This window comes from Onthophagus taurus, chromosome 1 (assembly GCF_036711975.1).
Source record: "Onthophagus taurus isolate NC chromosome 1, IU_Otau_3.0, whole genome shotgun sequence".
Classification (NCBI taxonomy): domain Eukaryota; kingdom Metazoa; phylum Arthropoda; class Insecta; order Coleoptera; family Scarabaeidae; genus Onthophagus; species Onthophagus taurus.
In genome coordinates this window covers 7,569,789-7,586,135 of record NC_091966.1, presented here as the reverse complement: position 1 = coordinate 7,586,135, position 16,347 = coordinate 7,569,789, and the positions used below count along the sequence as shown (strand labels likewise).

The window sequence follows — 16,347 nt, the reverse complement described above, 5'->3', positions numbered from 1 at the left end:
ATTACAAGGAACTGCTTTTATTGCAAGGGACTGGATTTTAAACTAATAGACTAAAAGTGCCTTTATTTCCCTTTGTGCCTCGGGTATTTTTGCGCCGAATCCGAACTGCCCTATTACGGGTCCTTTCCTCGCTCCCTTTAATCCGTACCAGCACTTTGTGTATTCGAATCTTCCGGATAATCATGTTAATTTTTACGTGCTCGCTTTTGTTCTGTGCACGAAAAGGGCCAAAGTTGATAAAATGCAGGGGATGGGCTGTTACACTACGAAAAAAGGAAACTTTATAGAATTTCAAAAAAAAAAACTAGTTTCGAGTTTAAATTAGGAATCAAAACTAAAATTGGTAGTTTCGTATATTACGTAACCCAAACAAAGGATGAATTAATAATTATAAAGTTAAATTGTCTAGTTTGTTGGGTAGGGCTTAATGATTTAAAACTTTTAATGAAGATTGTACAACAAAAAAAGTAATAACCATTAATCTATGCAAAATTTGCAATCATACATTTATATTAACGCTGAGCTAACTTTGAAGTTAACTTTTCGTCATTCACCACAGTGTCAAAGGTAATGCTCATTACCGGGGAGGTTGAAAACTATTCGAAAACTCGAGATAATCTCATTAATACAGCGCTTTTATTCGTAGAACCGTGGGATGCAGTTCGAAGTTGATAAAACGACCGAGGGAGATCATTAACTGCGGGATGGTAGTCGACGATAACCCTTCACTTCACCCAGCTAATGGTTCGGTTTCCTTTCAGTGGAAAAGAAGGTGGAGGTGGAGGTGCGGTTCTCGGTCGACGGTAGAATGTGGTGATTGCGTTTTGCCCCTGTGATGTGCGAAAGCCCGGGCTTTTGAGGGATCACCGACCTAACCCCTCTGAGGAAGGGCCTCTTTCTACACGGCGACGACGTTGCCTTTGTCCGCGGATTTATGCGGGGAAAATTTCCAGTCAAGTTTCGGTTGCAAACGAGACAATGGGAAACAGACGCTTGATCCTGCTTGAACGTCTCTCCTCGCCCTGGCATTATTTCACGAAGACAGTCATTTGATCCGTTTGTCGTACGGATGGAAATTAATGTCCACATCATTTTTCTTCTCAACGTTACATTTTACAGAGAAACGTATTCAGAAATACCGAGTTTTAAACAAATTTAAATCTTATTCGATACATTTTATTTAATGGAAATCGAAATGAGTTGCAGTGAGGGTTTTACTGAATGAAATCGGAGTTTCGGTACGCCAAAATCATTTTCAATCTGGCTCGCTACTTACGGCGACCAGCAAATTCGTCTAAACTTCCAACCATAATTGGTAAAGACCGGGACTCGGAAAGTAAACGTGCAATTAACTGTCGAAAGTTTGGGACCGGCCCCAGAAGTATTTTGCTATAACTTTAACGGATTATCGGAAAGCTGGAAGACGGATGAACTGAAATCTTTATAAGTACCCGCCCGGTCCGAGTATTAAGAATCTGCAGTTCGGAAAGTTTTCGTAACAGGGCGACGGCTAAGCGGAATACTGCCCGAGTTTCGCGAATTAGCGCCACACGAAAGTGTATAACCGTATCGATTCCGGACCAGTTTTGCTCTTTCAAATCCGATTATATGATTAGCCGGTGATAAAACAGTCCTTTGTAACGGAAATGGGAAACCTGAATTAATCAAAAGTTTAATTGAAGTAAGACGAGATAAGGAAAAGGTAATTTGCTTTCAACAAGTCTATTTCAGATTACGATATTTGATCATCGATTTTCTTTCTCAGCGCACCAAACTATAGAATGGGGACATCTATAAGTATAAAAGTAATAAAATCGACTCGACACAGAAAAATGTTTAAATTCATGTCCACTAATAATTACTTCAAATTGGCTCTAATCAAACAAACTCGACGTTTTGGAATACCATTTGAGGTAATACCCACAGCTCTGATGTCCGTACAAAACATGTATGCTCGTAAATTAGTATGGATTTGTATACCCGAATTCCAATCAATGACGTACAGATATATGTCCAGCATTTATTGAATTACCGAACAAACAATGGTGGACTGGTAGCTCGAATCGAAAATAATTCTGTTGACCGCATAGTACAAAAATTAACGCATGTATTTTTGTTACAAATTAAACTAAAAGTAAAATATAAAATTGAAATACAAAATTTAATTCATTTTATTTCAACCATGTGTTATTAAATATACTTTTTTGTGTACAAAGGAATTTGATTCTTATTTTTTCTATATTATTTACTAAAGAAACATTATCCGATGTTTGAGGATTTAGTCTCAATTTTAGTAACTACTTACAATAATTTAGAATATGAGGCTTTGAAAGTTTGCTACCTGAATCGCAGTCAGAAAAAGAAATTGAAGTAGAACAGTTAGGAAAGGAAAATTAAAATTGATTTTTACCTGAATTCTAATAGAAAAGAAAGACCGATAAATAGCACTCTAAAACTAGAACAATAGAGAGAGCCCAGATCAAGATAACATCACTAACGAGTTACTCGAATACTAAAATTTTCCCCCAACCTAGAATCCCAGATAAATAGCGAATCAATATTATGATGCTATTATATAAAAAAGTCGATTAAAAAACCAACAGAGGAAGTTAACAACAAGAATCATAACAAACAAAATAATTGAATATATTTCATTAGCAGACGAATAATAAGGGTTCGGATCAGGGGAGATCCTGCACGGATGCTATTTTTGCCATAGAACAAATAACGGAGAAGTTGATCGAATATAATCGACCAGTCTTCATGTGTTTTATTTATCTGCAGAATGTTTTTGGCCAACTTCAGTTAAAAGATCATAAAGACGGTGTATTTTCTTTATAATAGACAAATCATTAAAATAATCGAAAATATATATTCATAAAATAAGATTCAAGCTAAAATAAATGGCGAAATAATTGAATGGCAGGAGGAATTTATAAGCTTAGATACATGTGCTACATAGTGCTACATGTCTGCTACAACTTTTGTTGTAAAATCTTTTCTGTATCATGCTCGGAATACCGTGTTTTTCTATTAGCAACTTGTGAAACTACGAATTCTTCCAATTTTCATACTTTCAAATATATCTCTACATTGATGCAGGTGTGAGCAAAAGTGTTGGACAGCAATGTGTAAAGGATAAAATTTGCTATAACTTTTGTTCTAAATGTTTTTCTGTATCATGCTCGGAATACCGTTTTTTCCATTAACTAATTGTGAAACTACGAATTCTTCTAATTTTCATATTTTCGAATTTTTCTCGACATTGATGCAGCTGAGAGCAAATGTGTTACAGAGCAATGTGTAAAGGGTAAAATTTGCTAGAACTTTTGATCTAAAAGTTTTACTGCATCCTGCTCAGAATACCGTTTTCTTTCATTAACCAATTGTAAAATTACGAATTCTTCGAATTTTCATATTTTCAACATTGATGCAGCTGAGAGCAAAAGTGTTACAGAGTAATTTGTAAAGGGTAAAACTTGCTATAACATTTGTTCTAAAAATTTTTCTGTCATGCTCAGAATACAGTTTTTTTTTCATTAGCAACTTGTGAATCTACGATTTCTTACAATTTTCATATTTTCGCATTTTTCTCGACATTGATGCAGCTGAGAGTAAAAGTGTTACAAAGCAATGGGTAAAGGGTAAAATTTCCTACAACTGTTGTTGTCAAAGTTTTTCTGTATTATGCTGAGAATATCGTTTTTCTTCCATTAACCAATTGTGAAACTAAGAATTATTCGAATTTTCATATTTCCTAATTTTTCTCGACATTGATGCAGTTGAGAGCAAAAGTGTTACAGAGCAATGTGTAATGGGTAACATTTGCTACATCTTTTGTTCTAAAACAATAGTTTTACTGTGTCCTGCTCGGAATACTCTTTTTTTCCATTAGCAACTTGCTTGAAATGTCGAATTTTTCTCGACATTTCTCATTCTGTGAAAAGGGGTAGCAAACTGTGGTACCGGTGGCAGAGAAGGAAACATGATATTATCAGTGGCAAAAACAAAATCAATGACTATCTCCACGATACCGACCAGATGCAAGCTTATGGTTGATGATAAAATCATATACCAAGAAATGAACGTTAAATATCTGGACATCGAAATGTCTGGTTACGCAGATGTTGAAATGGATGTAAAGAATCAAGATGCAAAAGCATCAAGGGCAGTGGCATACTTAAATGACACAATACGGTATATTCGAACTGAAGTCAAAACTCGAACGTATAAGATTGTAATTAAACCTACAGTAACTTATGCAGCAGAAAGCTGACCCAAGACATCCAAAACAAAGAGAATACTAGAAACTGCAGAATTGATATAGTGCGGAGAGTAGCTGGAAAAACACTGATGGACAGAGAAAGAAGTGAGACATTGATCAGGTATTAAACAGAAAGAAAAGATTGGATGAGTACATGGATTACATGATAGAGAAACAAATTGTGAGAATAATGGTGGACCTTTCGGACGAAGGAACATCGGAAGACCTAGAAAAAGATGAATCGACAACTTTCCAAACAAATAAATATGGGCAAAGTTGTGAAGAAAACCAGGCAATTATAGCTAATTGTAAGAAAGAATTAATATGAGTACAGGCATAAAATTCCTCTTATTTTTTTGCAAATATCATCACCATTATCAGTCATCTCCCAAATTTTTGCCAATTTAGTTGAGCGTTATTGCCAAATTAACGCTAAACTTATTATTAAATTAACTATTTGCAGCTGGGTTTTCCGAATTTCTATAAAAATCTGCTTATTAATTCTTCTGTTGAATAAGCAACCACTAGAATATAAAATATACTACTTCTTCGTTGGGTAGATTGATGTAATGGTTAATTTCAGTTAACAAGTGATGAGAACATTCCTTTGATACCTGAATTTGATGGATGCTTGATATGAGCTTTCCTTTCTTTTATTACACGCCCACCCCAAATAGAAAATAAATCATTAATTTCCTCCAAGACTTCCTCATCAATTTCAAATCGTTCTAACTTCATTATGAGAATAGTTCCTTTTTAATCAAATCATTGTCTAACAAAGCTACAACACCATTATCTTCCGCTTAATTTTCCCAATATTTTTAACCATTTCTCGGGTTCTATTTTATAGTTTAGAGTGACTCATACTTAGTTTGCAACCTTAAAGACATTGTATAGAGAAAAATCACTAGAACTTTATGGGATCAAACTCAACGAATATTTTTGATCAGTAGTACTTTTCGCTGGTAATGTTTTTATTCCAGATCATTTAACTTGAAACTAATTCGCTTTATTAATAAATTTTGAAAGTTTGGAAAAATCTGGAGAATTTTAGTCAAATATTTCAAAATTTTACCAAAATGTCACTTAGTAATTTGTAATTATCGTCAAACAGTATCATTGCCGCCCTTTTTTTGTTGACATCTAACAAAATATTGCAACTCACAACGGTACAAGCTTCATACAAGAGCATAGTTCATAACTGCGTTCAGTATGTCAAATTTTGAATCAACGATTTGTGGACTGCATTGATTTTCTCTTGGCAATTGAAGAAAATTTGCTGCAGAAACGCATCGATTGCTTGTTCAAAGCTACGGTGAACATACTCTTGGTAAATCACGATGCTTTGAAAACGATTTATTATTTTTTTATGACAGCGAATTGCAAGCATTAAATATAATAATATTAATACGTTGTTTTAGCTGATCTCTACAATATATTAGAAGTACTTTTCCAAAAATTTTATTTTGAAATGCTTTAATTCCCACAAAAACGGGGTTTGAAACATCGAATGTTTATGTTAACTGCAAGTAATGTAATCTTGTGATTTAAACTTCCTAAATAGACGGTTTAAGCAAATTTGGATTTAGCAAAGGTCGTAACCGTTCATTTTACTATTCTGTTTTCGACCGTCCAACACCACATCGTGCCAGGACTATATCAATATAATTTACCATGGGCAAATGAAGTTCGTCCTAAACATCCGCCTAACTATCCGGCAACTGTTCCGAAATTAAATTTTGACATGAGCCTGTACCGAGAGAGGCAGCGGCGGGGAGGTGGCGGGTGGTTGTGGAAGGGAAAGGCGAAAGTTTGCCCGGGCGTGTGCTGTTGACAAGGCAATGAAATGTGTACGCAAACAAAGTTCGTAAGCATATAGTTCAATTACTGGAGCTTTTAATGGCAAAGTCCGCTTGCATCCTCCGGCTTTCAGTCGGCCCTTCCGTCCGGGCCCCGCCGGAAAGCAAACAAGTTCATCCCGTTTCAGGCCCTTCGTCATTCGTCCGGTCGCGCAAAAGGGAAAAAGTACGCATTAAATCGGAATGCCCTGTTTGCACAGTTGTGGTAACGGGATTAATTGAAGTTTATCGTGATTGTTGTATCCGTCTATGTTGCTTTGTGGAAAATAAAGTTGTATATTTTTTAGATCACTCTTATGATAAATTAAAAAAAAATATTTAAGTTAGTGCTAAAAGTTTCGATGAAGCAAAGCGTAAATAAATTTCAACTTAACATGTTTAGAACCGAATCGAAACTTTAATTGAAAGTGGCAGTTACAAATTCGTCCCTAATCCATCCGAACCAACTAATTCAAAGTGTCAACTCAGATCAATGAATTCACTGGCCGTCAACGAAACACGCCAGGAATTTGTAATTTATTTGATAACTATATTTTTTTTAATTATTTAACTTACCATGATCATCCACCGCAACACAAGAAGTGCTGAACAATCCCAATAAACTGAAGAACCACACCACTATCATTGTCATTTCTTAAATTTAATTGTCACTACCGAAGTACATACATAACGCACTTTAATTAACACTTAATGTTTTAAAAGTTGCAGTTCTCAGTTGGTGGTCATCAAAATTCCGACTAATCTGAAACAATAAAAAATAATTATAAAACGTTGGAATGGTTAAATAGAATCTTTTTACTATGATGAAGTGTTATGTGGAAAGAACGAAAGGAACTTGTTGATCAACACCGGAACACTTACTAAGTTACCCAAATTGGAATTGCGACCCTTTCTCGCGAGAGAGACTAAAATTTCAGCAGTTCTAATTTCAATTTCACCCCTTCATCTTCTTCACAACTCCCGTCATTCTTAAACCAACCGACATCGGATTAATATTGTTCGATGCGATTAATTGTGAACGCAATCAATCGTTCGTCGCTTAAGTAAGAGAAAATTCCATTTCCGTTTCTTGCCGCTTTTCCACTTGGGCAACTTTAATTTAAACTTCCGGGTTCGACGGTTGTCGTACGCAAAAAAGGAATCGAATTCGGTACAAATGCATAATTAACGCTTCCTTGTAGAAAAAAATACAAGAAGGGGAGAAGTCAATTAAAGTGGAGACGATTTGGGGATAAATTTTAAAATCCGATTGCTTCGCCTTTCCTGATCTTTTCGTGAAAATAAATTTTCTCAATCGACTACGCGGAATGGAAACTTTTTTACAAATCCAAACAAGTTAAAGTATTAACTTATTTTTGCTTAAAAAGTAAGTACAAGAAATAAGCGTTTTAAACCATCCTCTAAACACAACATGTGAGATTCGCTGGGATTTACGAACAGTATATGATTACTATAGATTTATAGCTCACTTGAATTTTATCTGTTTGACCGAGTTTGAAGATAAACGGCTTTCCACTTGAACTCCAACAGATCTTAAAATACATTCGAATCTCAACACATCTTTTTTCGGCTATCTCCGAATAAAAATGGAAATTGAAAAACCTTAAGAAAAATCCTCTTGAAAGAAAATAAATTCTAATTGAGTTCGATACAACAGTCGCTGGTGCGCTCTCTGGATTGTCGTTAAAGTATAGGGGAGAAGAAATCTCGGGGAAAAACACCGCAAATTCCAAAGTTCCCGTTTTCAATTTCGCCCTCACCGGTTTGTTGCCGCGAACTTCCCGCTTGTAACGTTACGCGGTTGGGTTATTTGGCGTGATTGGAATTCGAAATTCGGAAAACGTGCCTTAACGAAAGGTGTCGGAAGTGGCGGAAACGCCGGGGGGCGGCACTTAATTAACGTTAACGCGGGCTTTTTATTTCCGAAAGGGTTCCTTGAGGCACGGAGGTTAATTATTTACATTGAAATTGAGTTAGAAATTAATTTTACTCGATGATATTTTTGTGAAATGCTTTGGAGAGTAGTTTTTATAGTCCCATTTTCCCACAACAATCTGGAAAATGCGGCGTTTTTTGTGAAGGCATGTCAACACATTCAGTCCAATGCAACCCGTTGAGGCGTAACACGTGATACAAACCGAAAACGTGATCAGTTAACCGTATGCACCTCATGCATGGATGTAGCAAATACTTTTGATTGGAATTTTACATTCAATTTCATTCATATTTTATATTTTAAAATTTTCATTTAAAACACAAAATTTATATTTGTTAAAGAAACGAAGCAAACAAAATAAAAAATATTACTTTGCAATTATTTAAAAATTAATTTACATCGTCCAACAATGCTGAAATAAATATCAAATAGGATTTATTAGATACGATTTCTATGAATACGTTTTAAATTAATTTAAACATACACATTTTATTAATTAAACCCGTTTGCTGTGTTATTTTCGAACAATTGATTGAACTCCATCCGAAATAAATGTACAATAAATTCATATTCAATAATACATTTATTTGAAATGAATTATAAATAAATTCATGGATAGAATTATAAAACTACAATGGGAATTTATTAATAATAACAAAAAACGCAAAAACAAAACTCCGTTACGAGGCTCAAACTTCAAAATCGATCAAACAAAACTTTAAAACAAACAGCTTAACTCAAAAGGGAAACTAACTGTTGCTCAAATACGTTTAAGTTATACCAGAAAAATCCAATTTTTTTTAAGTTGTTTTGATCCTTAGATGTAAAGACCTCCAAAAAATGAGAAGAATACTTAAAGACACTCACTCTTTTATGCTAAAAAAATTAATAAGCAGGATAACACACGCAGTTCTACATTCAGCACAATACTCAAAAGAAGAAAAGTTCGTACGTCGCGATTGAAAATCGGAAACGCCAACGTGACAGTTGATTTTTGGTTATCGAAGTAACCGGGATGTAATAGGGGTGAGATGCGGAACGGAATGCCGGAAAGTTGCCACCGAGAAACAACCCCTTTTTAAGCACAGTCAGCAACGCCGCTGCCTCCGACGTTCGCGAGCCGCAACGGAAAACTGAGGTAGGGTCGCAGTCGGCGCTGCATCACGCGCCGTTCAGAGGTAGTATCACTAATACCGGCCCTAAGGGTGGGGGGCCAAAGGACAACCCCCGATATTTGTCGCGGGGGTGGCAATTGTATCAAATAGCATTCTGAATTCAACTGAATTATAATTGTTGTATAAGATAAAACGGAACTTTTCGAATTATTTTAATGATTGAAACATAAGAACGATATTTTGTTCTTAAAAATAAAATTTTGTTTTAAAAGTATTGGTAAATAAAATAAAATACAATATATTGTCGGGAAGAGACAATAATGATCCGTCATTTTACAAGGAGGTATTATTATTGATAGTAAAAACTTTATATATTTCAGTATGTTTATGAAAACTTCAAACTATTAGCTATATATTATACAGGGTGACTAGCACATAAACGTAAATATTGACATACATTATTATAGAGTTCATTTGCAATTGAAGGGATTATTTGACAAGCCACACCTTCTGCAGAAATGAGATTTTGCTATTTTCTCATCATGCAACAGTATAACAAGTCGCATAAATTTTTTTACAAAGTTATTCATACAGATGGCTCCACTTATCCTAAAACCTCGTTCTTAATACACTGCAGCGTTAAAATCTACAGTTTAGAACTTGACAAGCCAACAAAATGGACGGCGCACTTGCAACAGGTAACAAAGACAGTGAAATTAACGACGATATTAGTGAAGAAGATGATAGTGTAGTAGATAAAGAATACAAACCATCTGATCTCGATGCAGATTCAGAATATTTTGAGGTAAGTGTTTTTTTTATTATTTTGTTTCATGTCATGAAGCCGTGAAGTTTCATCCGTACCAGCTCCAGAATCTAAATGGAGACACAGAAACACGGACATGTACGTGAGAACGAAAAGAAAAAGTAGGCATAATTTAGGGTAAGAGTATACAAGTAAATCGACCAATAAGTATGTAAAAGCTCGTGAATTGGGATGGCCTTGTGCGTGCAAAAAGAAATATAGGACTTTCCAGAAGGATGTCATGAAAAAATATTTAAGGAATCTAGAATCCTATGACTTGCAGAATAGTTACCTCTTTGGATGTATTCAGTTATCACCTAAGAAACGTTCACATCATAAAAAACAAACTAAACAAGAATCTTGTAAACACTTTTACCCTAAATATTTCGTGACTGTTGGTGGGAAACACATAAGGCTTTGCAAAATCGAATTTATGAGTGTTCATGGTCTTCAATCCACTCGCGCCAGAATCAATAGATTTGTTAGCAAAAAAATTGGAGCTGAACTGCAGGTAAGGACAAGAGAGGAAAGCACAGTAATCGTGAGTGAACCAAATCAGTTGAGTGAACACCAAAAAGAATCAGTTCGATACTATATTCGGATGATACCACAATATCAAAGTCATTACAGTGGGACTGACAGTTTTGAGAAAACCTATTTAAACTGTGATATAACCATCGCTAGACTTTACAAAGAGTTTTATGTTCTTTGGTATCAAAAGCAAGGTATAAATGCTGTTAAAGAAAGTGCCCATCGAAAAATATTTTGTACGGAATTTAATATTGGATTTAAATTACCTAAATCTGACACTTGCAAAACTTGCGATGATTTTAATTTGAAAATATCTAACAGTACAGTTGCTTGTGAAAATAATGAGAAGGAATTACAGGAACTAAACACACAGTCAAATTTGCACAAAAGTAGAGCGGCTGCAATGCAAAGCTTATTACTGAACACGAAATTGCTGAATTTTACTAACTTTAAGTTTTACTAACTTTTGCTAGCTGTAAAACTTGTATTCGCTCCAATTGTTATCCTATAAAGTAGCTATTAATGATGCTAAATATCAACTTCAGGATTTATTGTATTCATGATTTAACATTTTTTAGTTCTTATAAGTTAAAATAAATAGTAGGCGTAATCGATTCTGTATTTTATTAACTTTACGTAAGTGTTCAAAATAATACATGTTTCAATACTTATCTTATTATTAGCTAATTGGAAGAACATTTAGCCCTACTTAATACCTTATTTGGAAGGTAATAAAACATAGAAGATTTCAAAATACTTTATACGACAAATATATTATCAAAATTTTGAAAGAGATGCTCATAAAAAAACAAAGCTCAGTAATAATGCTCTCAATAATAATGCGTTTCAATATTCACGTTTATGTAGCAGTCACCCTGTATAACTTGATGTGTTTAATATAATATCAACCTAAAAATACTTAATACTTCTTGCAAATATTAAGACAAGGAAAATTTTAAGTCGCTAAGCCGAGGTCACTTATATGTATTCCATATAAACACAAATCTGCTGAATACATGTTGCAGTATTTAGCCGCAAGAGGCCTTGGAAAATATTCTTCTTCTTTAGATGCCGTCTCCGATTCGGAGGTTGGCAATTCTAACTTTTGCGACCACGGATCTGAATAGTTCGTTGCTGGTGCAGCCAAACCATTGAAATTCCATGAAATCTTTAACATTCGTCGGTATATCCATGTCTCAAATGCCTCCAGTTTTCTCACATCAACCGCCTTAAGTGTCCACGCTTCCACCCCGTAGAACAGTACCGATAGCACATAGTACCTAATCATTCCGACAACAAAAAAGCTTCTTCATTCTATTAAACGTCCTTTAGCCTGTTTACCTGTAACCTCACTATCAAGGAAAAGTATAAACATAGAGGTTATTGAGGTGTATAGCAAATTTTTTATCTGTTGAAAACCACTTTAAGGGAGTGTAACGCCCCTTTATGTATTGGAGCGTATTGTGTTTATATTTAATAACTCGAAAAGATAAAATGTTTACAAAACATATTCTCTAAGTAAAGATGTATCGGGGTAAATGCGTTGTGATACTTTGATATTTGATACCTGTTGTTCTCTTTGGAATGGAAAGTATCCCAACGTTCTTGTCTCCCTCTGATAGAACTGTTGTTTAGGTTGTGGACAATGGTCCATGAATCTAGTAATAACAAACTTTTCGATCCTACGACTAATGGATAAGTATAAACAAATCTCCCAAATTTATCAGATATCAGTAGGATTTTTTAAAACTATGATGACGACAAAAGGATATGTCGTATAACGACTTTGCCGATACTGATATTACTGGAAGAAATGTGTGGCAGTGAGTTGTTGCATTTATAGATTGAACAACTACTTCAACTTGCTGTGACCCTTTGAAAGCCAACGTCACCTTTCTCAATAATGCTACCAAAGTACTACAATGTTTCAACTCGTTTCAAGTCTCTTTCATTCACTGTTAACTTTGCTTCAGGTACAGAATTGATCCTCATCTTTGTTTTTTGAATATTTCCTTTTAATCCTGCTGCTTCTGCTACAGAATTACCATTATGTCATTAAAGTTCCGTGAAAGTAGGCAATTGTCGTCGGCAAACTCAAAGTCTTCAAGTCTATCTTGTATAGCTGAATATCAGTTCTCCTTCGTTCTGTAACCTCACTCTATCCAATACCAAGTGTAACAGTATGGGTGACACAATACACTCTTGTCTCACCTCGGAATTAGCATGGTTAGGATCGGCAAGTTTTCATTATGCACCACTCATACCTATCATACATCTCCCTGATAACACTGATAATCTGTAGAGGGATCTTCTTCCAAAGTATGCCACATAATTCTTCTGCTTAACGAGTAAAAGATCATTTACCAATTTACCAAATTAGCAAAATCAATCAATGAGTTTTGGGAATATGTGTATCTGAACTTAGTATAGGAGATCATAATTGTCGATCATTAATTTCCAATTATACCAAATATACAAAGTTTTATACATATCACTACATTGGTTTACAGAGATGATGCTGTGACGACTATTTTGGTTACTAACAAGGGAAGTGTCACAACTGTGTCTCACCGATTTCGATGCAATTTGGTACAGTCATAGAATGGGCCAAAATAAGGTTCGTACATTTTTTTATACGTGCGGTAAAAGCCCCTGGGGCGAGTTATAGGGGTTGAAAGTTTGGAGAAAAAGTACGTTTTCACTTATATTTTAAAAATGAAAAGTGCTATCAAAATTTGGTAAATTGTAACTGATATTCATTTTAAAAGAGCTTTCTTTTGATGTATCACACATATACCAGAGGGTTAAGAAGGGCGAACTACCCCTATTTTTTTGGAATTATTTAAAAACCACCCTATCGATTTTGGCGGCATTAAGTATACTTCCAGCACGTTCAAAAATATTAGTTAAGGGTTTTTTCCCATTCGCTCTAGATCATCCCCAGCGAAGTTACGGGGGTTAACATGTAACCACTTTTCGTAAGAATGATGTGATAAAATTGTCAGGTATTTTGAAAATACTTTAACAAAACCGTAAATTAGTCGCACAATAAAATGTTTAATGTAAAATAAGGCATAATACACCATTTAGGGGTGGTTGGGGTTAACCACCCCCTTAAAAATTAATTCTATCCCGGGCATTACTTGTTGATTACGGCGAAATTTGGTACTGTGTTTGTTTTATATTTGAAGTAAAAATTTTTGAAAATGGTTATAAGGGTTACAAATTAGGGGTAGTTTTTTGTTTATACCTCGAAGATGAAAACTGCCATCGTAACTGTGGTATTGTTTTTTAAAAATCTATCTATCGATGTTCCACGAGGTAAACTACCCTCATTTTCTTTAAATAATAAATATAAAACTACTAGATAAATAAGATATTTTATTTATTTATGAGTTAAAAAGCAACTGACAAAAAAAAATAGTTCAATATACCAAAGAAGTTTATTCTACATTACTAATTGACGTTTTTTATGTTCAATGTTAAATTTATTCTTTCATTAATTTAACACTTTTTTCCTATCTTCTATAAAATTCCTTTATTAATAAAGGAAAATTAATGAAAGAATAAATAGAAATTCTCTATCACATCATTAACATTGTTAAGTTTATTTTTATTCTACATAATGTTGCCAAAAATACACCTACCAAAAAAATTTTGGCACAATATTTGTTTTTTTAGTGCCGCTTGCTAAAGGTCATTTCTCAAAATAGTTTTTTCTAGTATAAAAGAACGTGTGCCCAGTGGGTAGATTTTAGTTTCAGAGCAACTGACAGAAGCAATGGTTACAATAAACCCAATAAACGTTTTAAATTTGCTAATGACAGTTTTTACTGTTATGAATATTCCCCAGACTCCTGTAAATGAAGCAGAAGTTAGTTTAAAAGAAAATATACAGCGTATTTTAATGGAAAGTATGGAAGACTACAATATGCAAATTGAAGACGAAACTGTATTAATTTTCGATTCATCCAATGGCATCAATGACGGTCAGCAAATTATTGAAGACCAGGATACAACTGACAGGTTTGTAGAAGATACTGATGCTCATTGTCCATTGAAGGATGACATCGACTACGAGTACAAATTAGAGGCGGTAAATTACTGGACAAGTGGGAAGAAAGGTTATTTGAAACTAGAAACCGTAAAAAACAAATACCGAAAAGTAACGTCAAAGACCCAATTGCACAGATGGTCTAAATATATTGAAGAAAGAGGGACATACAAAGAAAAATTAGCAGAAATTACCGAATTTGTAATTAATCAAGCGAGAGCCGCCGTAGATAATAAATTGCCACTACATGATATTGATATACGCAGATGGGCTATACAAGCTAGAAATGAAAAGAATTTATCTCCTCAACTGTTCAAAGCATCTCATAGCTGGGTGCAACGTTTTAAGAAAGCAAATCGGTTAGTAAGCCGAAAAATAACAAAATTTCTATCCCAAAAACAAATTGGAAATGTTGATCGAGTAAAAACTTTAGCAAAAGATTTCGTTAAAGAGGCAAAGCTACAAATCCAAATATATGGACCTGAAAACACCTACAATTCGGATCAGAGCGGTTTTAACTTGGAATTCCATTCGGGAAGAACATTAAGCGATTTAGGAGTTAAAACCGTAGAAAGTGTGGTCCAGTCGGTGTCATCTACAACGCACAGTTACACAATTCAACCCGTAATATCTGCTGATGGGAAACTTCTTTCTCCACTTTTTATTGTTTTAAAAGAACCCTCTGGCAGCTTTGGACCGAGGGTAGCAAATACAATGTTTAAAGCAGACAATATATACGTTTTGGCATCAAAATCTGGAAAGTTAACTTCAGAACACATGAAAAATTGGCTCCAAAATGTATATTTTCCAAATACTGGTTCTAAATCATTATTATTATTAGATTCTTGGAGTGGCCATTGTCCTGAAGTTATTAGTGAAATAACTCCATCAGGTACTAATTTTAAACATTTATCTATACCTGCAGGGACAACAGGTCAAATACAGCCCCTAGATGTATTTGGTTTCAGAATATGGAAAAATTTTATTAGAAGATTCTCTGATCAGATTATTCTTTACCAGTATGATGTCAATTTACATCAGAGGGATAACATATTAAAATTGCAATCGTTGACGCATAACCAGTTGGCTTCCCCTCGGTTTATAAATGTTTTTAAATACGCATGGTTTGCAAGTGGCTATATAGAGGAGAGACCAGACCATTTTGAAAATCCCGTGGAAGTTTGCTTTTCGAGTGAGAAGCCAACGTGTGATATCTGTGGGGATATAGCGGTCATAACATGTGCATGGTGTAAAAAATCCTTATGTTTAAAACATTTTTTCCACGACTTTCATTTTTGCCAACACTACGTAGAATAAAAATAAATTTAATATTGAAAATTAATATAATACATAAAAAACGTCAATTAGTAATGTAGAATAAACTTCTTTGGTATATTGAACTATTTTTTTTGTCAGTTGCTTTTTAACTCATAAATAAATAAAATATCTTATTTATCTAGTAGTTTTATATTTATTATTTAAAGAAAATGAGGGTAGTTTACCTCGTGGAACATCGATAGATAGATTTTTAAAAAACAATACCACAGTTACGATGGCAGTTTTCATCTTCGAGGTATAAACAAAAAACTACCCCTAATTTGTAACCCTTATAACCATTTTCAAAAATTTTTACTTCAAATATAAAACAAACACAGTACCAAATTTCGCCGTAATCGACAAATAACGCCCGGGATAGAATTAATTTTTAAGGGGGTGGATAACCCCAACAACCCCTATATGGTGTATTATGCCTTATTTTACACTAAACATTTTATTGTGCGAC

The 16,347-nt window shown here is 34.4% G+C and overlaps 2 protein-coding genes across 5 annotated transcripts in view; one reads left to right on the top strand and one right to left on the bottom strand.

Moving 5' to 3' along the window:
* LOC111414883 (discoidin domain-containing receptor 2-like) overlaps positions 1-9,164 on the bottom strand; it is a 154,886-nt gene extending 145,722 nt beyond the window's left edge. For 3 of the 4 annotated variants that reach the window (XR_011640422.1, XR_011640423.1, XM_023046346.2), the window contains exons 1-2: positions 8,927-9,164; positions 6,679-6,865 (exon numbers count right to left, since the gene is read on the bottom strand). Coding sequence is in view for 2 of the 4 variants with exons in the window: in XM_023046346.2 (XP_022902114.1) it covers positions 6,679-6,754 (76 nt within the window). In the remaining 2 variants the exon portion in view is untranslated. Of the gene's footprint in view, positions 1-6,678; positions 6,866-8,840; positions 8,882-8,926 lie in introns of those variants that run through there. The other variant, XM_071196086.1, reaches the window with a different exon arrangement.
* A 4,003-nt stretch (positions 9,165-13,167) lies between these two features.
* Positions 13,168-15,964, top strand: LOC139429838 (uncharacterized). The gene is made up of 2 exons (XM_071196073.1): positions 13,168-15,456; positions 15,533-15,964. Exons 1-2 carry the CDS (start codon positions 14,292-14,294, stop codon positions 15,619-15,621), a joined length of 1,254 nt encoding a protein of 417 aa, XP_071052174.1. The 5' UTR covers positions 13,168-14,291; the 3' UTR covers positions 15,622-15,964.
* Positions 15,965-16,347: the final 383 nt, after the last annotated feature.

Bases quoted from the DNA above. Each gene is read 5' to 3' on its own strand.
- LOC139429838 (XM_071196073.1), top strand. From the start codon at position 14,292: ATGGTTACAATAAACCCAATAAACGTTTTAAATTTGCTAATGACAGTT. The intron at 15,457-15,532 runs GTACTAATTTTA...ATTTGGTTTCAG, and splicing joins TAGTGAAATAACTCCATCAG to AATATGGAAAAATTTTATTA.